This window comes from Geotrypetes seraphini, chromosome 2 (assembly GCF_902459505.1).
Source record: "Geotrypetes seraphini chromosome 2, aGeoSer1.1, whole genome shotgun sequence".
NCBI classification, from domain to species: Eukaryota; Metazoa; Chordata; class Amphibia; order Gymnophiona; family Dermophiidae; genus Geotrypetes; species Geotrypetes seraphini.
Window position 1 is genome coordinate 17,529,146 of NC_047085.1, and position 25,162 is coordinate 17,554,307.

Below are 25,162 nucleotides of genomic sequence, written 5' to 3' on the forward strand. Positions count from 1 at the left end.
CTGGCCCCTGGCCCTCTCCCCCGCCCCACTTCTCTGTGCAGCAGCAGCATTTCCCTCTCACCCTTCCCTGTACAGCATAAGCATTTCCCTCCCCCCACTTCCCTCTGCAGCAGCATTCCCTCCCCCTCCATTTCTCTGTGCAGCAGCAGCATTTCCCTCCCACCACCCCACTTCCCTGTGCAGCAGCAGCATTTCTCTCCCACCCTTCCCTGTGCAGCAGCAGCATTTCCCTCCCCATCCCCACTTCCCTGTGCAGCAGCAGCAGCATTCTCTCCCCCTCCATTTCCCTGTGCAGCAGCAGCAGCATTCCCTCCCCCTCCATTTCCCTGTGCAGCAGCAGCATTTTCCTACTTCCACCCCACTTCCCTGTGCAGCAGCATTTCTGGCCAGCTCCCTTTCCCTTGCTGAAGTTATTTTTAAGTTTAAAGCTGCCGCCGCAGCTCCTTTCACGATGCGCGCCTGCGTAGGAAGCCTTCTCTCTGACATGACATCAGAGAGGCTTCCGACGCATGCACAGAAGAAACCACCGCTGACTCCTTCTACTGCGCATGCGAAGCCACTGAGTTACAAAGCACGGATCACGTAGGTAGGAGTGCGCATGTGCGCTTAGGGTTTTATTATTAGTGATGACTTTGGCTTCCGACAGAGGCTAGGGTTATATTTAAGTTTGGATTACTTTGTTACAAGATGTTGTTTGGTCTTAAAGCAAATTACTTGAAGGACCATTTTGAATTGGTAATATTGAAACGGTCCCGTTTTTTATCTTATTTCACGTTCCCCTCTGTAAAGGACTGTCGATACAAAAAAATTTTTGATAGATTACTTTCATATCAGGCTGCAATCAGAGACAAGTACTGTAGTCGTCTAATAGCTAACGCTACATTCTACAAACATTTCAGGAAACTCTTGAAAACCTACTTATTTGATAAATAAGGAAGCGAAACTAGACCACCAACTCTCCAATCTACTGATCATGACACCAGACTACAAAACTTTCAGAAGAGAAAAAAAAAAAACCTTGCTCTTCAAGAAATCCATCAAGATAAACTAACACCGCAGGAAGCATTTCGATCCCCCGAAGTAACCCACTCAACTCTGTAACACTTCTGGAAATGTCCAGATAACCTCTCATGTAATCCGCCTTGAACCGCAAGGTAATGGCGGAATAAAAGTCCCTAATGTAATCCTAATTTGCTTTTGTAGCTCCTGACATTGTCTCAGAATCTTAACATTGTGGACCGCAGTATACAAATGACGATGCAATGTAATAGTTGTCCCGGCAGGGCGTTCCACAGTTTCACCCCTGCTATAGCAAAAAAAATAGCAGCCCTGGCCTCAGCATAATGCACGTCCAACCCTCTGGCCACCGTCAACCTCATCCCAGTTTCAGACCTTAATACTCTGCCTGGTCGACAGATCTCCAACAAAGTTTGAAGACCTACAGGGGCCGAAAGAATCAAAACCTGAGGAACTACAGACAGCACCTTATACCGCCCTCTTTCTTGTATATTATTCTGTTTAACTATTTATTCCAGTGTTTACACTGGCTTTTAGAAAGCTGCGGTATCCTCGGTGGAGAGTGAGAGGAATTACAAGTTTCTGTTACGTGCCTTCTACACGCCGAAGAGAGCGCATGTGATGGGAATCAGTGCGGGACCTGGTTGTGGGAAGTGTGCGGGTTCAGAGGCATCATTTGGACATATGTTTTGGACATGCCCACTGATATCTTCCTTTTGGATTCATTTGATCTCTTGGGTGGCGCAGATTTGGAAGTGTTCTTGGAGGCTACATCCCAGTTTTCTTTTCACCTTACAGATTCGTTTCCATCCTCCTAGACCTGGCTGTGCAGCCTTTCTCCGAAAAACTGTGTTATTGGGACGGAAATGTATACTGCTGCAGTGGCTTTCATCGCAACCTCCAACTGTCTCTCAATGGAGAGCCTTAATGTTATCTCAAATGCTCTTGGAACGTAGAGATATAGTGGACATGTCGACTAAAGCGGGACGATTATTCCACCTCTGCTGGTACCCCTTTAGCTTGACCTTTACACAATATGTTCAACAAAAAATTTGGACTTCTTAATTGACTCTTTGTACTCATTGCTTTTACCTTAGTAGACTTGCCGTTGCCGCTGCTGCCAGGGTGGGAGGGAGGGTGGGAGGGTGGATGGTCGGGGGGGTGGGGTTTGGAGTTCTGTTCTGATGTAAAACTGTACTGTTTGGCATACTGTGTTATTTTGGTGACTTTCAGTAAAAATGATTGAAACATAGAAAGCTGCGGTAGAGGTTTCTACTGCAGGCCGGCAAGGTAAATGCTCCGACGTTCATAGAATTCCTATGAGCGTCAGACCATTTACCACGTCGGCCCGTAGTAGAAACCTCTGCTGTGGCCTTTTATACTCTTGGCAGATTACAATGGCAAACATAAATATTACCAATAAAACTTAATAAAATATGGAACATAAGAATATCCTTACTGGGTCAGACCAATGGTCCATCACGCCTAGTAGCCCATTCTAGGTCACTACCTGGCCAACACCTAGAGTAGCAACATTCCATACAGAACCCCAAGGAGTAGCAAGATTCCGGAATCCCAAAGAGTAACAAGATTCTAGAATCCCAAAGAGTAGCAACATTCCATGTGGAATCCCCAAAGAGTAGTAACATTCCATGCTACCGATCCAGGGCACATAGTGGCTTCCCCCATGTCTTTCTTAATAACAGACTATTGACTTTTCCTCCAGGAACTTGTCCAAACCTTTCCTAAAACCAGCTACACTATCCGCTCTTACCACAACCTCTGGCAATGTGTTCCAGAGCTTAACTATTCTCTGAGTAAAAAAAAAAAAAAATCAATTAACATAGTAAGCATAGAAAATAAGTTAAAAAACCAAACATTACAAAATCTGAATCCTTACATCAATAACATAAAACAAGTATTAAGCATATCTTAAAACCTAAAAACCAATATTTAAAAAAAACCCTGTATATCATAAAAGCCTAATGGCTAAAAAGGAACATTTTCATAGCTTATCTAATTTGACCAATAACAGAATCAAATAGGAACATGGGCACACTCTTGCCCTTGCCAACTGTAATGCATTTGCAGATGGTCAGTTTAAGAAGCACACCCTTTCGGAGCCCAAGTGGCAGCTGGATACCTAAGGCGGCAATTTCGCGTATGAGTAATCTAATGGACGCTAAAGAAGGACATAAAGATATATGTTCTGTTTTAATACTTTTTTTCAGTACTCAATCCATGACTTTACATGACTATATGAAGGGTCGCTGAAAAGTTCTCAGCTCAAACAACGAAGTTGGGGCAGTCTCTCTCAAGGGCTATCCACTTTTTTTCGTTCCATATTTTTCTAACAGAACGAAAAAAGTGGAAAATAACTGGACTAAGGGGTCATAATCCAAAAAACGTCCTAAGTCGGCACTTGGACGTCCTAGTAGCAGGGACGTCTAAGTGTCGATTATCAAAACCAACTTTCTGTATGTGCAGCAGCAAATCTAAGCTGCTGTGCGTCCAGAGAGCACAGGGGCATGTTGGAATGTGTGTTATGAGCTGGAATTGGGTGGGCTTCTACCTGGACGCACCCCAGCCATGATCAAAGCTTTCCTATAAGGAACTTAGACGCCAACAGTTAGACCTGTTTGAGTTGCGTCTAAGTTCCACAAAGATGCCCAAACTGACAAGAAGACCACTGGAGGATTTAAGGCATGACCCCTCCCCTTACTAGCCCGGTGGGAACGACCCCCTCCCACCACCCAAAGAGTGAAAAATAAAAAATCCTGTAGGCTTCCCATCAGCTGATAGCAGCAGAGGAATCCCCATCAGCTGAGCCAGTTTTGGGGGATTCCTGGTGGCTCATCTGATGGGGATTCCCCCTGCCAGGATCAGCTGAGCCACGGAGCCCTACACCCCTCCTTCTGACATCCCCCTGATATCCCCACCATCCTCTTGATAGCTCTGATATCCCCCACATCTCCCCTCACATCCCGACATCCCCCGATATCCCGTACTTCCCCCAATATTCCTGGGCCCCCCTCCCACACCACCAGAAACCCCCCCATACTTTTGGAAGAGCAAACGGCAGAAGGGAAGCTCACTCCCTCCTGTCTATAGGGCCGTGTGCTGCAATGACGGAGCTTCCCCCTCCCAATGCATCTTGGGATGCATTGGGAGTGGCCAAAGACCTTATTGGCTATAAATTGCCATTTTGAGCCAATCAGGGCTTTCGGCCCCTCCCACTACCTCCCAAGATGCATTGGGAGGGGCTGAAGGCTCTGTTTGGCTCAAAATCACCATTTTGAGAAAATCAGGACCTTCGGCCCCTCCCAGTGCATCTCCGGACGCAGTATGAGAGGCCAAAGGCCCTGATTGGCTCAAAATCACCATTTTGAGCCAATCAGGGCCTTTGTAAGGGAGCCGAGGCTGGTGCAAGCAGCAGGTGGAAGATGCTGCTCGTGCTAGCGAACATTTAGAGTTACGCCAGGGGGGTGGAAAGGCGCTGGCACCAGTGGTGACAGACTCTTGCAAAGACGTACACACCACCTATTCTAGTGTCTATTTATTTTATGAATTATTTCTTATGAGGGGAATTTTTAAAATAAATTCTCTAATCTCTTTGTGGCACACAGTTTGCGAGACACTGAATAATGCGTAAATCGTTTCTGAGAGTGAGCACAGAAAGATTGGTATGCCAAATCCCATCCCCTGTCCCTCCACCCAAAATTGCTTTGGACTCTTGACTCCACAAGCCCAGAGACAGACAAACAGAGACTGCAGGGCCTGTCTCGTTCCCTGTACTCCTAATTACACAACAGACACCAGGAGCAAAAGCCCGGCCCGTGCTGCAGCACCGTGCATATTACCCAGTGAACGGAACCGCTCCATACTAGGCAATGACGTCTCTGACTGGCGGCTCACGAGAGCAAAAAAATGCAGCAATATAATCTCTCTCTTCAGCGGCTGGGTTGGCAGGGACAGAGCTTTGCGGACCATCGATCTCTGTCTCATATTCCAGCAGGGGATGCAGCCCTGCAAGGTGATTAGATAAAAAAAACCCGCGCTTCAGGTTTCACGAAGTAGGTCTAATGCCCTTCTGCAAAGACGGGCCTCGTGCTATCAGAGGTCACTGTGCATCCAAAGAGACGGAGGGAGGCAGAGGAAGACGCTGAGATGGACAGAGGGAAAAGCAAGCTGCAATGCTGCACCAGGACTCGATTCCTGAAAGGGAAGGCAATCGTTCACTTGTTTAACTTGCTACCCCCGTGTGCTCACAAAAACACGCTCCGAGCAAGGTAGAATTTAATCAGACGTTTTCTTTCCCTTGATCATTTGCTAGTTTATTGCATGCTGTAGGTTTCATTCTTTTTTAAAGTCAGACGAGCACGCGTGCCGCAGAAAAACTGTTCCCTTAGCACACACCAATAAGAAAACAATATAAGGTGCACAACTCAGCTAATCACTAGAGTCTTTTGCTGAACTCAACTTTGGAAGCCGGAATCCAGAGCGTTCAACAAATAAAGGATAGGAATCATGAATGCAGCAGGATGAAGAAAACCGCATGAAAGCCCCAGGAACCAACACAAGAGACAAGCCACGTCCTGAAGTTTAGGGTCTAGAGATATAATAGGATAAAGCCCTGTCTAATCCATAGTCTGTGAGTGTGCTGCAGATTCTTATAGTTAATTCACCCACATCAGAAACAGCTCACAGCCTTCACTCAAATAGCACCGAAAGACACGAAGGTGCCTGTTATAAAGGGATGACCGTGAAACATAGAAAAATGATGGCAGATAAAGGCCAAATGGCCCATCCAGTCTGCCCTTCTGCAGTAACCATTATCTCTTCCTCTCTCTAAGAGATCCCACGTGCCTATCCCATGCCTTCTTGAATTCAGACGTGGAGGGGCATAATCGAAAGGAACGTCTAAGTCCGTTTTCGTCTAAGTCACAAGTCGTCCAAAGTAAAAAAAAAAATCAGTTTAGGACACATTTTCGAAAAATAAGTCCAAATTTTTTTTCGTTTCAAAACTCGTCTAAGTATACGTCCTGCCGATCTGATCGTCCAAGTCGCTAAATCGTCCATCTTTATACCACATTTTCATCCAACTTTTCGTCCAAGTCAATAATGCCTAGAACAAGCCCTGTTGGACGTGGGAAGGGTCTGCAAAGTGATGGACTGAACACCCAGACATGGTACCTAAATAGTGGGGTACCTTACAGGGCACTGCTGTGGACCTCACAAAAAGGGTGCCATGTCATCATCTCACTACAGCTCCCTTATAGGTCATGGTGAGCCCCCCCAAACCACCTCCATAATCCCTTAGACCCACTTATCTACACCCCAATAGCCCTTATGGTTGCAGGAGCCACTTATATGCCAGTACAAAATGGTTTTGGGGGTGTATAGGGGAGTGCACATGTTTCAATATCAATGCAGTGATTACAGGGGCTTATGGGCATGGGTACTCCTCTCTATGGGTCCCTAACTCACCCCCAAGATGGCTTAAGACGCATCTGTGCAGCACGACTAGGCTTTCCTATGCCAGGCTGCCAGGTGATGATGTTCTGGAGGCACAATTTTCAAGTTGTGATTAATATTTTTATGGGGGTGGTGGTGGTGGTGGGGGGTCAATGATCACTGGGGTAGTATGTGGAGGGTCTGTATTATGTGTTTGCAGTGCTTATCTGGTCACTTTTGGTGGTTTTTTCTGACTTAGGCCATGTTTTAAATGGTCTAAGTCACAACGTCCAAGTTCCGTCTAGGCTCTGTTGTAAAACTTTCATTTATAAATGCAGTACAACTAAGTCTAAGCCGGCCCACGTCCCGCCCAACTCCCGCCCTTGACACTCCTCCTGAAACGCCCTGTTTAGCAATGGTCATTCAGCAGCACTATGAAGGCCTAAGTCATTTAGAAATACGTCCAAAACCCGGTGTGATTATCAGCACTTGGACGTTTTTGACTGATGATCATCCAAGTGCCGACTTCGGACGGTTTTTGGACATTTTTCTCTTTCGATTATGAGCTCCATAGTCTCTGTCTCCACCACCTCTTCCGGGAGCCTGTTCCAAGCATCTACCACCATTTCTGTAAAAAACTATTTCCTTAGATTACTCTGGAGCCTATCACTTCTTAACAGTGGCGTACCTAGCATATGTGACACCCGGGGCCCATCATTTTTTGACACTCCCCCCATCTGTACGAAAAACATGATTTTTAGTAATAAGCCACACGTCACACTTGAGTACCTAGGAAAAGGCAGCATCTTACATACTGCAGTGAGCAGTACAACATCAATACACCCATTGTAAAACTAAACAAGTAAGACTAGTACAGATCAATCCTGCAGTCAATCCTAACAAAAAACCATGTCTTTCAAAAGCGCAGAACACAGAAAACATCTTCGCCTAGTATGGAATATGTCATCACAAACTAACCCCTCCCTTTTTTACAAAACTGTAGTGTGGATTATAGCCATGGTGGTGGATTATAGCCATAGTAACAGCTCTAACGCTCATAGAATTCTGCTACCACCATGGCTGGCGTTAAAAAACGCTCCAGTTTTGTAAAAGGGGGGATAAAATAGAAATACATAGACAAAGGTTAAATTGAACCAGTAAGAAGCTGGACTCTGCATACAATGCAACACCAAAGAAACAGTGACACGTCTCCTAAAGCAATAAATAAATAGAAATTTTTTTTCTACCTTTGTCTTCTGTGGTTTCTGCTTTCCTCATCTTCTTGTAACTCTCTTCCTTCCATCCACTGTCTGCCATCTCTCTTCCCCTATATGGCATCTTCTCTCCTTCTATGTCCCTTCCAGAAACTGTGTGCCTCTCCCTTCCATCTCTCCTTTCACCCCCATTGGTCTGGCATCTCTCCTCTCCTTCCCTCTCCCACACCTCTCCTCTGCAATCCCTTTCCCTTTTTTCCCTCATTTTCCTTTTCAATTTATTTTCTGCATCTGTCTAGATTACGTTCATACTACCCTCTCATCGATGTCCTTTTTTACTGTCTACCTAAAGCTTGCCACCTCTTTCCCTCACCCCTCCAGTGTTTCCCTAACTCAATCCTTTTCTCCCCATCATGTGCCATCCTTTTATTTATCCCCTCCTTCCATCATGTACCCTCTTTCTCCAACCCTTCCATCTAGTACCTTCTCCTCTCTCTGTCCACTTCCATCCAGCGTCTGCTCCCCTCTTTCTCTCCTCACATTTCCTTCCTGCATTTGCTCCCTTATCTCTCCCATCTGCACTTCCATCCAGCATAGGCTCCCCACTACCATCCAATGTCTGCCCTTTCTCTCGCCATCCACCCCACTTCAATCAGCATCTGCCCCCTTTCTTTCCCTCCAATATCCTTCCGCCTTATGTCTCTCCCCTTTCTCTGTACATCAATTCCATCCGCACTACCCTTCCATACCACCCTGTCCCTTTTCTTTCCCTCCTCCACTCTTCCATTCCAGCAGTCCTGCTTCTTTCTCTCCCTTCATGCAGCAAGGTCCCAAGATGACTGTAACTGCCGGCTGCCAGTCCATCCCTCTCCGACGTACTTGCTCTGGAGGGGACTCAGCAGCCGCATGCTGGAAGGTCCCGTGATGACTCATCTGCTGGCTCTGCTCCGGAAGAAGTAAGTTACGTTGGAGGTGGTGGACATGGCAGACGCAGGGAGTTGTGGCAAAGTCCCCCAAAGACTGCGTCTGCCGAGTCTACCCCTTCCGATGTAACTTACTTCTTCCAGAGCAGAGCCAGCAGATGAGTCATTGCGGGACCTTCCTGCACCTCAGCATGGCTGTCGAATCTGCTACAGAGAAAGTAAGTCAGAGGTAACATGACCATTTATTTTTTTCATCAAAAGGGGACATCTATTAATTGACTGTGTATCCTTTCTTTGATTTCTTTCTTTCTGCACTCCGGCCCAACAATTGTCCCTTTCTAATCCCTCCCTCCTTCCTTTCCATGTCCTTAGTGCCCCCAGTGCCTCCTTCCTGTGTCCTTACTGCCCCCATTGCCTCCTTCCCGTGTCCTTAGTGCCCCCAGTGCCTCCTTCCTGTGTCCATAGTGCCCCCAGTGCCTCCTTCCCGTGCCCATAGTGCCCACGTCCTGTGTCCTTAGTACCCCCAGTGCCTCCTTCCTGTGTCCATGGTGCCCCCAGTGCCTCCGTCCTGTGTCCATAGTGCCCCCATTGCCTCCATCCTGTGTCCATAGTGCCCCCAGTGCCTCCTTCCCATGTCCTTAATGCCCCCAGTCCCTCCGTCCTGTGTCCATGGTGCCCCCAGTGCCTCCTTCCTGTGTCCATAGTGCTCCCAGTGCCTCCTTATGTCCCCCCACTGCCTTCCAGATTTTGTCCACCCCCAAAGCCAGCCTGCCTGCCTGCCTATCCATCTCCCTCCCTGCCGCGCTAAAGCCAGCCAGCTTGCCTGCCTACATCCTTCCCTCCCTGCCGCGGAAAAAAAAAAAGCGCCTCTCTCCTTCATTTCCCCCGGTCTGCGCCGCTGCAATCTTACCTCCCCGCTGCTGCTGCTAATGCCGACATGAAGTCTTCTTTCTGACGTCAATTCTGATGTCGGACAGGACATTCCGGGCCAGCCAATCACTGCCTGGCTGGCCCGAAATGTCCTCTCCGACGTCAGAATTGACGTCGGAAAGAAGACTTCATGTCGGCATTAGCAGCAGCAGCGGGGAGGTAAGATTGCAGCGGCGCGGACCAGGGGAAAGGAAGGGCAGGAGGACCCGGACCTGGCAGGAGAACCCGGATCTGGCCGGCTGTGTACCCTCCCAAGCCGTGCACCCGGGACGGACCTCCCCCCCCCCCCCCACTTGGTACGCCACTGCTTCTTAACTTCATCCTATTCCTTCTCATTCCAGTGCTTCCTTTCAATTGAAAGACTCAACTCATGCTCATTTATGCCAAGTAGGTTTTTAAATGTCTCTATCATATCTCCCCTCTCCTGCCTTTCCTCAAAAGTATACATATTGATATCTTTAAGTCTGTCCCCATAAGCTTTATTACGAAGACCATGCACCATTATAGTAACCTTCCTCTGGACCAGCTCCATCCTTTTTATATCTTTTTGAAGATGAGGTCTCCAGAACTGTACACAATATTTTAAATGTGGTCTCAACAGGAGGCATCAATACTTCCTTTTTCCTACTAGCCATACCTCGTCCTATGCACTCTAGCATCCTTTAGAGCTTTCGCCATCACCTTTTCAACTTGTTTGGCCACCTTAAGGTCATTACATACAATCACACCATCTTCTGTCATGCACATAAGTTCTTCACCCCCTAAACTGTACCGTTCTTTTGGGTTTTTGCAATCCAAATGCATGACCTTGCATTTCTTAGCATTAAATTTTAGCTACCAAATTTCAGACCATTCTTCAAGCTTCGCTAGATCTTTCTTCATGAAATTCACACCATCTGGGGTGTCTACTCTATTGCAGATTTTTGTATCATCCACAAAGAGGCAAATCTTACCTGACAGCAATTCAGCAATATCACATATAAAAATGTTAAAAAGAACAGGCTCAACAGAACCTTGAGGAACACCACTGGTAACATCTCTTTCCTCAGAGCAATCTCTATTGACCACTACCCTCTGTTGACTTCCACTCAACAAGTTTCTGACTCAGCCTGTCACTTTAGGGCCCATCCCAAAGCACTCAGTTTATTTATTAGACATCTATGTGGTACACTGTCAAAGGCTTTGCTATAATCTAAATACATCGCATCTAGTGCCCTCCCTCTACCCAATTTTCTGGTCACCCAGTCAAAGAAATTGATCAGATTTGTCTAGATATTTCTAGTCGTGAAACCATGTTGCCTCTGGTCCTGTAATCCACAGGATTCCAGAAACTTCACAATTCTCTGTCTTAGAAGCATTTCCATTAATTTGCTTAGCACAGAAGTCAGACTTACTGGCCTATAATTCCCAACTTCTTCCTTACTTCCACTTTTGTGTAGAGGGACCACACCACCCTCCTCCAGTCCACTGGTCCCAATCCCAACTCTAGAGAAGCATTGTAAAGGTCAGTCAGCGGAGTCACCAGAATTTCCCTAAGTTCCTTCAGCACCCTTGAATGAGCACCATCCGGCCCCATTGCTTTATCGACTTTTAATTTAGCTAGCTCCTCATGAACACGACCCTCTGAAAATTAATCAGGGTCTACCGCTCCACCATCCCTATTCGCATTTGTCTTCTGTGGTCCCGCTCCCATTCTTCAGCCATGAACACAGAACAGAAATATTTGTTAAGCAATTTGGCCTTTTCTTTATCAGCTTCTACATATTCCTCCCCTTCACCTTTGAGTCTCACAATGCCACTTTTGTACTTCTTCCTATCACTGATAATCTAAAAAATGTTGTCTACCCGTTTTACCGTGTCAGCTATTTTTTCTTTGATTTATATCTTTGGTTTACTGACTTCTCGACCAGCCTCTCTTAACTTTTCCAGATATTTTTGCCTGTCTTCCTCTTTCTGCGATCTTTTGTAGTTTATGAAAGCTAACCTCTTACTTCTTACCTTTATCTGTTTTATTGAAGTCTTCTAAATATTTTAAGGGCTGAATCATATTACTACCACCTTTTCTTTAGTCTAGAGAATATACCCATTTGCAGTTCTTCAACTCATCTTTCAGATTTGATTGAAAATAAAAAAGCTAACTGCATCCCTAGTCTCGGAATCAGCAGGGCTAGAAAATACATACATATAGGCAGGAATTTATTATGAGTTTTGTAGACTGTATCAGAATCCAGAGAAGTCCTGAAGGTTGAATAGGATGTCTACTTAGCTCACTACTGCATGCTCAATTGGGCATAAGGAATTCTGGTATTGCATGCCAAAGCGGTACACCTGTTTCGGAGCTCTGCAGGTGGGGTTTACAATTTCCTTTCTTCATAAAAATCATTTACGTACATTACGTACACTAATCTTTTGTAAACCGCATAGAACTTAACGGTATTGCGGTATATAAACTGTTATTATTATTATTATTATTATTACTTTGTGCAGTGCTGTTAAGTGTCCTTGAAATCCATAAATCCTTTGATACACTGGAAGTAATATACATGTTAATATTGATCGCACTTTTTACTTAAGTTATTATCTCAGCACAAATCTCACTTTCTATTCTAAAGTTAATTTTCTATCCCTACTCCATATCACATCCATATCAGGCTGAAGGGGGACAACAGGTACGAGGGGGCATTCGGAGAAACTGAAGGGAGATAGGTTCAAAACAAATGCAAGGAAGTTTTTCTTCACCCAAAGGGTCGTGGACACTTGGAATGCGCTACCGGAGGAAGTGATCGGGCAGAGTACGGTACAGGGATTCAAACAGAGACTGGACAGATTCCTGGGGGATAAAGGGATCGTGGGATACTGAGAAAGTATAGTGGGATACTGGGATACTGAGAAAGTATAGAAACCCAACCAGGTCGTGCATGTGCAAGACCGGAGGGCTAGGACTTCGATGGGAAGATAGGACTCATCAGGAAACCAAGGTGGCATGGGGGCCCCTTCTGGTGATTTAGACAGGTCATGACCTGTTTGGGCCGCCGCGGGAGCGGACTGCTGGGTGTGATGGACCTATGGTCTGACCCGGCGGAGGCACTGCTTATGTTCTTATGTTCTTACATCTATTTCATGTGCCAGATAAACTGTATTATTATTAGTATAGGACTTTTGGATGTCTTATTTTGCCATTCTAAAGCACTTCTTTCACGCAATCTCAACCTGTGCCCTTTGCTCAAAGGAGTACCATATGTAGGAATACATCTAAAGGTCCTCCCCTCATTAACCTGCTCTCTTCCAATTGGCTAAGCCCCACAACCGAATCTCAAAATGGAAACTCAGCTTGAGTAACCTCTTCTTCTTTAAAAGAACAATCGAGAAGGGTCTCAACCAAAGATGCTACCTGACACCGTTCCTCTTTAATTGATAGCTTCATGAGGCCCACTGTTGCTTACTCAGTCTTCTTTTATCTTGACATTTTTCTTCCCCATGTAAAGAGCAGTTGCCTGGAGGTTGCTATTAGGTATACATGGAATATATTAACGCTCAAGAAGAAAGGATCCCAATAGGTCTTTAAAATACATAAGAATATAAAGGCTTTCCCTGGACCTTTACAACACTGTTGAGCACCTCATCCCATTGTTTGCATATCCAAAAGCTAACCTGCAAATCTCCAGAAGTGGGACTGTAGTAGGCCCTGCGGAAAATCTCTGTGATGTTCTTGAGTGCATCCAGGGATGACAACAGGTCTCCACTGTAGCTGGTTCCATCCTGCGAGATGTCCGCCAGGGTCTGGATCACCTCAGACATCCCTTCTCCCAAGAGCCCTCGCTGAGCTTTCGAAAGATGTTCCTTTATCTGCAAGAAGAAATGAGAAGGGGGTTCATGAGGGAAATAAGCAAGTGTTTGCCTAGAGGCATCCAATGAAGAGTGATTAAAAAGTTATAAGGGTACTTTGCCCCACTTTGGTAGTGCTTTAAACTTTTATGATCTGCGAGTCAATGGGAAAAAAGCCACATGCTTATCAATATTAGGAATATTAGTGGAGGTGGGATGAGTGTTAAGGATTCAAATGGTGAAGCATTTAGACCAGTGTTGGCTGCAATGGTTTAATTTTCCTATTGAGTAAACAGGAACTCTGGGCTTAAGAGGAGGACAGAGGAATAAACCATGTATGCGCCAGAATGAAAATCTATTTGGTAATTATATATAGTGAACTTGACAGCTTCTTATGAAAAATATATTACAGCTAAAGCTTACAGTTCATTCCCATCCCTATATGCACAAGACAACCGCATTTGAAGACTTTAGCCCAGGAATTCCCGACTGTTGCAGAGTCATCACCATCATAAAGAAGGATGCTGCAAGGGTTACCCACTGGCATCACTTTTCCAGGCCTTGCTGAGCCACTCCTGGTTTTACTCCACTGCCTGAATCAAGTCATTGTCCTGCTTTTTTTAGGAACATTAGAGGTATCAAGCAATACAGGCGATAAAATAAAAAATTAGAACTCGATTGGCTTGTTCTAGAACAATGGATTCATGTGGTAAACCTAGCTTTCTATTCTCCAGGCAGCTTTGCAGGACCAAATAGGTCTTTGACAATAAAACTGCGATGCAGGCAAAACCACAACAGCAAAAAAATAAAATCTAATATTTTAAATACTCTCTTTTCTGTTATTCTGCAGCTCAACAAGTCAACAGAGCGTGGCTTATAAGGACATCTCGTGACGTACACCAAGGGCATAGACATGGGTGAGCCTGAGTGAGTCATGGCCCCTCCACTCTGAGCTCTGTCGCACCCAGTTATCAGCATCGGTGCAAACCAATGAGAGGAGATCTCAAGGTGACATCAACATCTGCACTGCCTAACGCCCCTTCGCGTTGTTGTCTGACCCCACTAAACTAACAGTCCCGGCTACTTCACCGGACTAAATATCCCTAACAAACTCTGTATTCATGAAACTGAGCAAAATCTAGGTCCTCTACTGAATTTGGGAACGGCTGTACGATGGCATTTTAAGGCAACCCTAAACTGTATGTCACTTGTAAACTAAGCAGACGTCAGCAAATTCACAATTAATTCACCAGCAAGGGATGCTAGACACAGAAGGCAGTAGGTTACCAAGTCTACGGAGCTTTAAACACTCTGAAATAAAACAGATGGTGTATTGTATTTGCCATGATGGTTTTTAGACAAACAAAATTAAATTCTCCTTTCTGCAAATGTATTGCTAAAGGAAGGAAGTTCTAAGACCTCTAACATAGTAACACACTAAATGTCAACAGATGAAGACGCTTATGGTCCATCCAATCTACCAAACACGATAGCCAGAGTTGCAGTCTGCACAGGTTCCATTCTTCATGAATAAATACTACATCCATCATCCTGTGAGAAGGCATTTCCTGATAAGAATATAAGAATCGCCATACTGGGACAGACTGGTCAATCAAGCCCTGTATCCTGTCTCCAACAATGGCCAACCTAGGAAGACGCCAAAGAGAAAAAAATAGATTTTATGCTGCTTATCCTAGGAATAAGCAATGGTTTCCCCGAGACCACCTTATGGCCAGTGGCATAGCGAGGGTGAGTGGCGGCCAGGGCAGGGGTGCCCCTCCCCCACTCTCTTCCCCCTCCCCCCCCCCATGTGCCTCCTTCCCTTCCCCGTACCTTTTTAATTTTCCAGGTGTGAACAACATCAGGAACACGCTGCCCGCGTCATGTCGGCTATCCCTCTGACATCACTTCGTAGGCGCGGGGGCCCAGAAGTGATGTCAGAGAGAGGCGATACCGACGTGGGCAGTAAGGTTATAATGCTGCTCGTCCAGGGAAAATTAAAGAGGTTATGAGGAGAGGGAAGGGGCTCACATGCACAGCAGGGGGTGGAAAGGAAGACGGCTGCCTGCGCCCCTCACAAAGACCGTGCCCCAGGCGGACAACACCCATCCCATTTCCCCTTCCTACACCACTGCTTACGGCTTATGGATTTTTGTTTTAAGAAATTATCCAAATCTTTTACAAACCCTGCTAAGATAACTGCCTTCACCATATTCTCCGGCAACAAATTATAGAGTTTAATTACACGTTTCTCTGGTTTGCTTTCAATCTACTACTTAGTGCCTTCATTACACAACCCTAGTCCCAGTATTTTTTGAAAGAGTAAACAAGCAATTCACACCTGCCCATTCCCAAAACATCCAAACTCAGACTTAGATGTCCTATCAAAAATGCCCCCTATATAAAGTACAATAAACTCATATCAATAGGATATATAGGCCCTCTTTTACTAAGCCATGGTAGAGGTTTCTACCGCGGCCCAGGGCGATAATTGTTCTGACACTCAAAGGATAGAAACCTCTACTACGGAGGCGGCGAAAAGGGCGAACAGAATGCTAGGAATGATAAAGAAGGGGATCACGAACAGATCGGAGAAGGTTATCATGCCGCCGTACCGGGCCATGGTGCGCCCTCACCTGGAGTACTGCGTCCAGCCGTGCATGAAGAAGGACAGGGTACCACTCGAAAGGGTCCAGAGAAGAGCAACTAAGATGATTAAGGGGTTGGAGGAGCTGCCGTACAGCGAAAGATTAGAGAAACTGGGCCTCTTCTTCCTCAAACAGAGGAGATTGAGAGGGGACATGATCGAAACATAAGAACATAAGAAGTTGCCTCTGCTGGGTCAGACCCAAGGTCCATCGCGCCCAGCAGTCCGCACCCGCGGCGGCCCATCAGGCCCATGACCTGTACGGTGATCTTTGTCTGAACCCGTAAATTCCCTTGGTCTCTATCTATACTCTTTCTATATCCCATCTCTACCTCTATCTGTGTCCCTCAATCCCTCTATCTTTCAGGAATTTATCAAATCCTTTAAAACCCCGTAGTGTACTCTGCCTTATCACAACCTCCGGCAGTGCATTCCAGGTATCCACCACCCTCTGAGTGAAAAAGAACTTCCTAGCATTGGTTCTAAACCTGTCCCCTTTCAGCTTCTCAGAGTGCCCCCTTGTACTTGTGGTCCTCAATAGTCTGAAGAATCTATCCCTGTCTACCTTCTCGATGCCTTTCATGATCTTGAAAGTCACTATCATGTCTCCTCTGAGTCTCCGCTTTTCCAGGGAGAAGAGCCCCAGCCTTTCTAACCTGTCTGCATATGAAAGGTTTTCCATACCTTTTATCATTTTCGTTGCTCTTCTCTGGACTCTCTCAAGCATTGCCATGTCCTTCTTGAGGTACGGTGACCAATACTGGACACAGTACTCCAGGTGCGGGCGCACCGTCGCCCGATACAGCGGTATGATGACTTCCTTCGTTCTGGTTGTGATACCCTTCTTAATAATACCCAACACAGCTTGTTCACCCTCTCCAAGATAGAGAGAACAAGAGGGCGCTCTCTAAAGTTGAAAGGGGATAGATTCTGTACAAATGTAAGGAAGTTCTTCTTCACCCAGAGAGTAGTAGAAAACTGGAACGCTCTTCCGGAGTCTAACATAGGGGAAAACACCCTCCAGGGATTCAAGACGAATTTAGACAAGGGCTATAGAAGTTGCCATACAGTGAGAGATTAGAGAAACTAGGCCTCTTCTCCCTTGAAAAGAGGAGACTGAGAGGTGACATGATCGAAACATTCAAGATATTGAAGGGAATAGACTTAGTAGATAAAGACAGGTTGTTCACCCTCTCCAAGGTAGAGAGAACGAGAGGGCACTCTCTAAAGTTAAAAGGGGGTAGATTGCGTATAAATGTATGGAAGCTCTTTTTCACCCAGAGAATGGTAGAAAACATGAACGCTCTTCATAGGGGAAAACACCCTCATGGGATTCAAGACAAAGTTAGACAAGTTCCTGCTGAATAGGAACGTGCGCTGGTAGGGCTAGTCTCAGTTAGGGCGTTGGTCTTTGAGCAAAAGGGCCGCCGCCTGAACGGACTGCTGGGCACGATGGACCACTGGTCTGACCCAGCAGCGGCACCTCTTATGTTCTTATGTTCAAGGGGGGGATAGTGAAAACCCAGGGCTGGATGAAAAAATACGGGCTCCTTTTACGAAGGTGCGCTACGCGTTTCAGTGCATGCACTGGATTAGACGCGCACTAGCCGAAAATCTACCGACTGCTCAAAAGGAGGCGGTAGCGGCTAGCGCACGCGGCAATTTATCACACGCTATTCCGCACGCTAAAGCCCTAGCGCGGCTTTGTAAAAGGAGCCCTATGTTTTATTAAGTGAAGCAGCTGAATCTTTAGCATTGAGCTAAGTATTAATGACTTTAATATTCATCCTTTGCTTTCGGAACTTGCGCTCTTGAGAACCTTGCTAGCGACTCTATTTTGCAACTTTATGGGAATTTCTAGGTGAACTCTAAAATAGAGCTTTTTTGACCACTGACTTAATTGATAATCTCGGTCAACTCATAAACGATGAGGAGCATAGTCTCTGAGGTCTTTTTCTCCACTATTGAGCATGTGCTTCTTTTTATTACACTTCCCCCTCCCCATTCGCGGTTTCAGTAATCGCGATTTCACATATTCGCAATTTTTTTTTTTTTGGGGGGGGGAAAAGAAATTAAAAAACCATCGTTAAGTCTTCCCCCTGGCATTCCAGCCTTACCTGGTGGTCTAGCGGGCTTTAGAGCCGGAGCGATCTTCCTACGCTCCTGCCCTGTGCAGATCGCCATTAGGAAATAGCTGTAGGGAGTTCCCGTCGTAGTCTCGAGAGACTGCGGGAACTCACAGCAGCCATTTCCTCATGGCGATCTGCACGGGGCAGGAGCGTAGGAAGATCGCTCCTGCCCTGAAAGCCCGCTAGACCACCAGATAAGGCCAGGAAGGCGGGAGGGAGACGGGGGTGGGTCAGAGCAGGATATTCATGGTTTTTCGCCATTCGCGGTCTGGCTCTGCCCCTATCCCCTACGAATCCGGAGGGAGAAGTGTACTTTAAAATGCTGATAGTTCCAGACAAGGTTCGCACTATATATCCTATTTATGGGAGTATATTTTTGAATAACATCCATGCCTGATGCAAATTTTTGACCATTGCAGCTGCTCCTCTAAATTTCTTTATGAAATGCTCCTCATGTTATCATAGTCTCCTTTTTGCAAAGTTAGACAGAATACATTTAGAGAGATGTTGCACAATGCAAACACAAATCCTAAAAGTCACCCAAAAAGCATTCTTCACAATGCGAAATTTAAGAAAAATCAGGAAATTCTTTAACAAAGACCAATTCAGGATCATTGTCCAATCCCTTGTGCTAAGTATTGTCGACTATTGCAACAGCCTCTACCTACCTTGCCCGACCAACACAATAAAAAAACTACAGACCATCCAGAACACAGCCCTCAGACTCATATACTCACTCAGCAAACACGACCACATTACCAACGCATACCTAGAATCTCACTGGCTTCCAATAAAAGCAAGAACACAATTCAAACTCTACTGTCTCATTTTCAAAGTAACCCATGGCACGGCACCCAATTACCTAATTAATCGTTTCCATCACTATCAACCACCAAGAAGAAGGAGAACACAGAACCTTTTCACCTATCCACCACTCAACGGAACTTGTCGTAAGAAACTATACGACAACCTCCTGGGGACACAGGCAGCTAAAATAGACTCTGACATCTCAAAATTACTGACCAAAACAACAGACATAAAAGAGTTCCGCAAAGAAATAAAAACACTACTGTTCAAAAAATATCTCCCATCACTCTAACCACCACCCAATGAGTCCCCAACCAACGACTTCGGAAACACCCATCTATACTATCTCTTTGTCTGTGACCTAAAATGTAATGTAACTCTTCTACTTTACACCCGATTTAAACGATCGAGTTGCCATGTATTACCTCTGCAAAATACACTATCTTCTGTTAAATGTAATAACTTATGTGACAATTATTATCTTCTGTGAACTTGAAGTATCATAACTCTTTACTGTTACTGTAATATACTCCTATCCTGAAATGTAATTCTACTGGAAATGTCCAGATATCTTCTATAATGTAATCCGCCTAGAACTGCAAGGCACAGGCGGAATAGAAATCCCTAATGTAATGTAATGTAATGTAAATGTTATTGGATTGGATTTCCTGTGTGTACTTAACTCCAGAGATTATATCAAATCCGATCATGTTAATATCACTGTTAGCAAGTGGCCCCGGCACTATTACCTCCTGCACCAATTCATGTGCTCCGCTAAGAACTAGGCCTAGAATTGCTTCGCCTCTTGGTTCCTGAACCAGCTGCTCTATAAAGCAGTCCTTGATTTCATTACCTCCCTAGCATGCCCTGATGTTACATTTACCCAGTCGGTATTAGTTCGCAATCAGTACAAACTATAATCTAATCTAATCTAATCCTTAGGTTTGTATACCGCATCATCTCCACGTTCGTAGAGCTCAACGCGGTTTACAGTAGGAGAAATAGGAAGGAACTACAACAGAGGGTTAGAGGTAGAAGTGTGAAGAAAATTTAGAGGACTTGGGATGCCAAGATATAAGAGTTTCCTTGATTCCTAAGTTGAAGGGAGACTTACATTTTTTGAGAAAAGCCAGGTTTTCAGATGGAGGGAGCTCAAGTTCCGAAGAGGGGAGGTAAAGTTGTTCCAGAGCTCAGTGATTTTGAAGTGGAGGGAGGTCCCTAGCTTTCCTGTGTGGGAAATGCCTTTTAGCGAGGGGAAGGATAGTTTTAATTTGTGGGAGGATCTGGTGGTATTAGGGTTTGAGGAATTCCAAGAAAGAGGGATAAAGGGAGGGAGGATACCATATAGGATTTTGAAAGTTAAACAGGCGCATTTATAGTGGACCCTAGCGTACGATTATCTCAACCTAACACATTTGTAGCTGTCTTATAAATGCTCAAGCCTGGACAAAACAACACACGTTCAAAAGTGATGCTGATGAAGAAATGGAAATTCCATAATCATTGCTCCCCCCCCCCCCCATAATGGAGCCTAAAATTGCATGCCGAAATACATACTGGGCATATTCCATAACTATGCATGCAACTTAATTTTCAAATGAGCAGTTAATTGTCAACAATTTGGATTTATGCGCGCAGCGTGCTTAACGCTCTTCGATAAAGATGTGCGAGTAAATCTTTTAGCGTACAACTGAAGGGGGTTGTCAGCATGACATTGTACAGTTCCAGGCCTAACCTAAAAGTTAGCCTAACTGAGGCTGTTCAGGCCTACTAGAGGCCGCTGGGAGATATTAAAAGACAGATATCGCTGGTCAGTGCAGGTTGACCGCATGTCTCCTTCCTTTTGGGTCCTAGTTTACATATCATTAGATTGGTGCTCAAGCAAGACAAAAGGACCCAGACAGTTGGGTTCCATGGGCCAGATCTCCAAAGGAATTCACCACCTCCTTGGTAATTAGGAGACATCAGGTCAAACAAGCCGAATTGTATGAAATACGCTAGAAAAGAGATCATTCGGATATATAAACACAGACTTACCTAGATAATGGGATACATATTTATTTATTTCATTCGTTTTCTATCCTCTTTTACCCAAAGAGCTCAGAATGGGTTAAAGGTTAAACATACATAAAATACAGTTAACAGGATACAACTTGTCATAATTACAGTACAAGTTTACGATAGAAGTTTTTTATCCTAACTCGTTACATACTAGGGGTCTAATGCAACTACTGTACATATAATATACAGTTTATATGTTATAATTTTCCATAGTTATCCTTACGGTGTAAATTTTTTTCAATACGTTATTATGCTAATTTGACGCATAATACCAATATACATAATGTACAATTTGCAGGTTAAATTTTCCATAATTACCATCGAGATATTTAAATTCAAGGTTTTATCTTAACGTGACACATACCTGGCAGCTGGGCTTCAATGCTGGAAAGTGTAAGGTCATGCACCTGGGTTGCAGAAACCCATGCAGAACTTATACCTTGAACGGGGAGACCTTGACCAGCACTTCAGCAGAACGAGATTTAGGAGTAATCATTAGTGCAGACATGAAATCTGCCAATCAGGTGGAGAAGGCTTCCTCAAGGGCAAGACAGATGCTGGGTTGCATCCGTAGAAGTTTCGTCAGCAGAAAGCCTGCAGTCATAATGCCATTATACAGGACCATGGTGAGACCTCATCTGGAATACTGCGTGCAATTCTGGAGGCCACATTATCGCAAAGACATGCAGAGGGTCGAGTCGGTCCAAAGGATGGCCACCAGAATGGTCTCAGGGCTTAAAGGTCTCTTGTACGAAGCAAGACTAAACAATTTGCAGCTCTACACTCTCGAGGAACGCAGGGAGAGGGGAGACAAGATTGAGACGTTTAAATACGTCACCGGACGTATAGAAGTGGAAGATAACATTTTCCTTCTCAGAGGCCCCTCAACCACAAGGGGGCACCCGCTCAAACTCAAGGGCGGAAAATTTCACGGCGACACCAGGAAGTATTTCTTCACGGAGCGAGTGATTGATCAATGGAACAAGCTTCCAGTACAGGTAATCGAGGCCAGCAGCGTGCCAGATTTTAAGAATAAATGGGACGCCCATGTGGGATCCCTAAGTGGGTCAGGGTAAAACATTGTATAGTATTAAGGGGAGGGTCTATAGAGTGGGCAGACTTGATGGGCCTTGGCCCTTTTCTGCCGTCATCTTTCTATGTTTCTACTACCAGTATACATTTCTTTGTAATCCATCAGAGTTAGGTGAAGAGCTATGTTTTTTGAGGAGTCCTTCAAGGGATCTGATCTTTGGGGGCAGTCGATTCCAGTGGCTCGGTATGAAGTGGGAGTAGGAACGTCATTTGGCGGTTTGCAGTTGTAGGGCAAGACCATGGGATGTTTTGAGGCACATTTCATCCTGGGAGTGAAGGAACCTGTTCATTACATACGGGGGAAGCTTGGCCGTCATATAGCTCGGCGCCATATCGTGCAAGGATTTGAACGCTACCACCAGGCCCTTGAAGACACAATGTTTGGGCAGCTAATGAGCGAGTGACACAGTCTGGGAGACAGAATCGCGGGCACGGAGGTTTTATTAGAAGTTGGGTTGCCGCGTTTTGTACACACTGGAGAGCATTGAATTAATTACAGGACTAAGGCACAGAGTAGTTGGGTGAAGTCAGAATCTTTTCTGTTCTTCTCTCTCTCTCTCTCTCATAAAAAACACACATATACACACTTGGCCATTCACAGAAGCACCAACATCTTACTTACACAAAAAAACAGCCCTGAAACACATTTCTCTTCTAGGCACTGTGGGCTAGATTCAGAGGTGAGGAGAAGGCGCAGAGGCGCCGGCGAGGAGGAGACATGCAGCTGCCGGCTAATTACTACAGAACGTGCCAGTCAGCTGGCGCCGGTGCCTCTCCTCATCGCCGGCGTTTCGCGGCACACCTGGAATCTCCCGCACACAGCACAGCGCTGCCGCACACAGTTTGCGACACATCCCTATAATCAGCACCCAACTTAGACAATGTTTATAGAATAGCGTTTTTTTGGCACCCAAGTCTTGGCACCATGTGTAGAATTGAATCTAGCAAGTGTACAATATCATCTCTATGAAATTACACGTCATTGTAACTCTTTGGGCACATCTAACTGCATTATCGCCCAACCACTGCCCAACTCTTTGGCTAGCACATCGCTCATTCAACTATTAACGTGCCACAAACTGACTGTAAATTCCACAGAGGAAGAGTTCATGCACAGACCGTTCTTTGGTGATTGTCTTTTGCACAGGCTAAAGGTTTTTTGTTTGCTGTTTCAATCGATACCTTATCAACCTGGGACCCCTGATGAAGGCGTGTTAACTGAAACACGGACCGTGTCGGGTCCCCTTGGTTTGCTTTAAGGTGGTAATGCTAACCGCACTCAATTATTTGATATACACTTGACGGATTTCATGGAAATAAATGGTGGATACATTTGAACAAATTCAAGATCCAGGTAATATGAAAAGTTAGACTTGAAATGCTCGAAGCTTTGCTCACCATCATCTGCACGTTTTTATAATCAATAGACACGCATTTGATGTACGTGGGAGGCTCCCAGAAAGCATTTCCATCTTCATCCAAAGTGCACCTTCTGAGGATCAACCCTAAGGAAACAACAAGGGAGACGAGCCTGAAGAGATAGACTTCAAAACCCATTCTGATTTGGAGCAACAGTGTCTGAAAACTGGGCATGGGCTGTCGATTAGAATGGCATAGCAAACGTCAAGTGACATATCCTACGTCATTGCTTGTCGTTTCAAAACAAAAATGATCAGAAAGAAAACCCACACATTTTGGCCGAGATTCTATAAATGGAGCCTGAAGTTAAGTGCCTACCTTAATTATTAAATTAGGCTTAATTGGCACTGTTGATTGAAAAAAAGCACCATTACAAAGGGATTAAAAACCAATTTTTAAAAATGAATTAGCTGGTAGGCGCCTAACTCAGAAGAGACCTACCACTTCGAGGCAGACGTCTACTCCGAGGCGCCTACCAGAAAGAATTCTGGGTAGATTTTGGGAATGGTTTGACTTAGGTGCACATCTAGGCCAAGAAACCCCAGGCATAAATGGAGTGTGCCTAAGGTTTCAATGCCTACTGGTGTCTAAGAACGGTTAAGGTGAATTCGATAAACAGCTTCTAGTGGTTTGACAACTGCGTTCAATAGTACCTATCAGTTAGGGGCTGTTTATAGAATCAGGGCCTTCATTTCTTAACAATCACAGATAATAGTGTGTAATGTTTGGAAAGAGGGGGGCCCAACATTCAATGTTCTTAGCTATGGGGCCCTTTCACTAAACTGCAGTAAGCCCTGGTACACACTTACCATACCTCAAAGTGGATTGCCGTGGAAAGCGCTCAGGAGTCCCGTGGTAATTTCCTAATCTGCATATGCAAACCAAGCACTAAAAATATTTTTCATTTTACTGCAGAGGTAGCTTGAGGGGAGGGAGAAGGGGGCTGATTCTACAGACCTACAACGCATTCCGAAAACCAATTAAAACCGCTCTATTTGAGACATTCTTTGCCTAATCAGATGACCTCTCTCAGGTATTCTTTCCCAATATAACCCCAATGTATTATGTAACATCTTTCTTCATGCATTCTGTAATTCGCTGATTTTCCAGCCTTCTTTCTATGTGAACCGCCTAGAAGTCATTTTGACTATGGCGGTATAGAAAAATAAAGTTATTAATATTATAAAGAGCATCTAAAATTAGGCACCTCTTATGCACCTAACTTACCTCCCCCTTTTACAAAACTGTAGCGCGGTTGGTTGGTTTTTTAATAGATTTTATTAATATTACGATCTAAATTAACAAACTTGCCATTTAACTGTACAAAACATGATAGTATATACATATGACAATGTAATAACATACATGAAGTAATACATAGTGGAGTCAGTACCCACATTATAAGTAGGAGAAATATTGTGAATATGGAGGAGTACAGTCAACGAGCATCATATTAACCCAACTAAAAGTAGTCATTATATGTATTAAACAATATGTTTTAAATTACTGACATAAACACGCTCGAGAAATGGGCCGCGACATGGCAAATGAGGTTTAACGTGGATATGTGTAAGGTGATGCATGTCAGTAACAAAAATCCTATACACGAATACAGGATGTCCGGTGCAATGTGTGGTGACGGTG

The 25,162-nt window shown here is 44.9% G+C and overlaps 1 protein-coding gene across 5 annotated transcripts in view; it reads right to left on the reverse strand.

Moving 5' to 3' along the window:
- The window catches only part of ADGRB1 (adhesion G protein-coupled receptor B1), a 525,063-nt gene that overhangs the window by 272,592 nt on the left and 227,309 nt on the right, over window positions 1–25,162 (reverse strand). For all 5 annotated transcript variants that reach the window (XM_033935216.1, XM_033935215.1, XM_033935214.1 and 2 more), the window contains exons 9-10: window positions 23,498–23,604; window positions 13,190–13,384 (exon numbers count right to left, since the gene is read on the reverse strand). In XM_033935216.1, coding sequence (XP_033791107.1) covers window positions 13,190–13,384; window positions 23,498–23,604 — 302 coding nt within the window. The remainder of the gene's footprint in view (window positions 1–13,189; window positions 13,385–23,497; window positions 23,605–25,162) is intronic.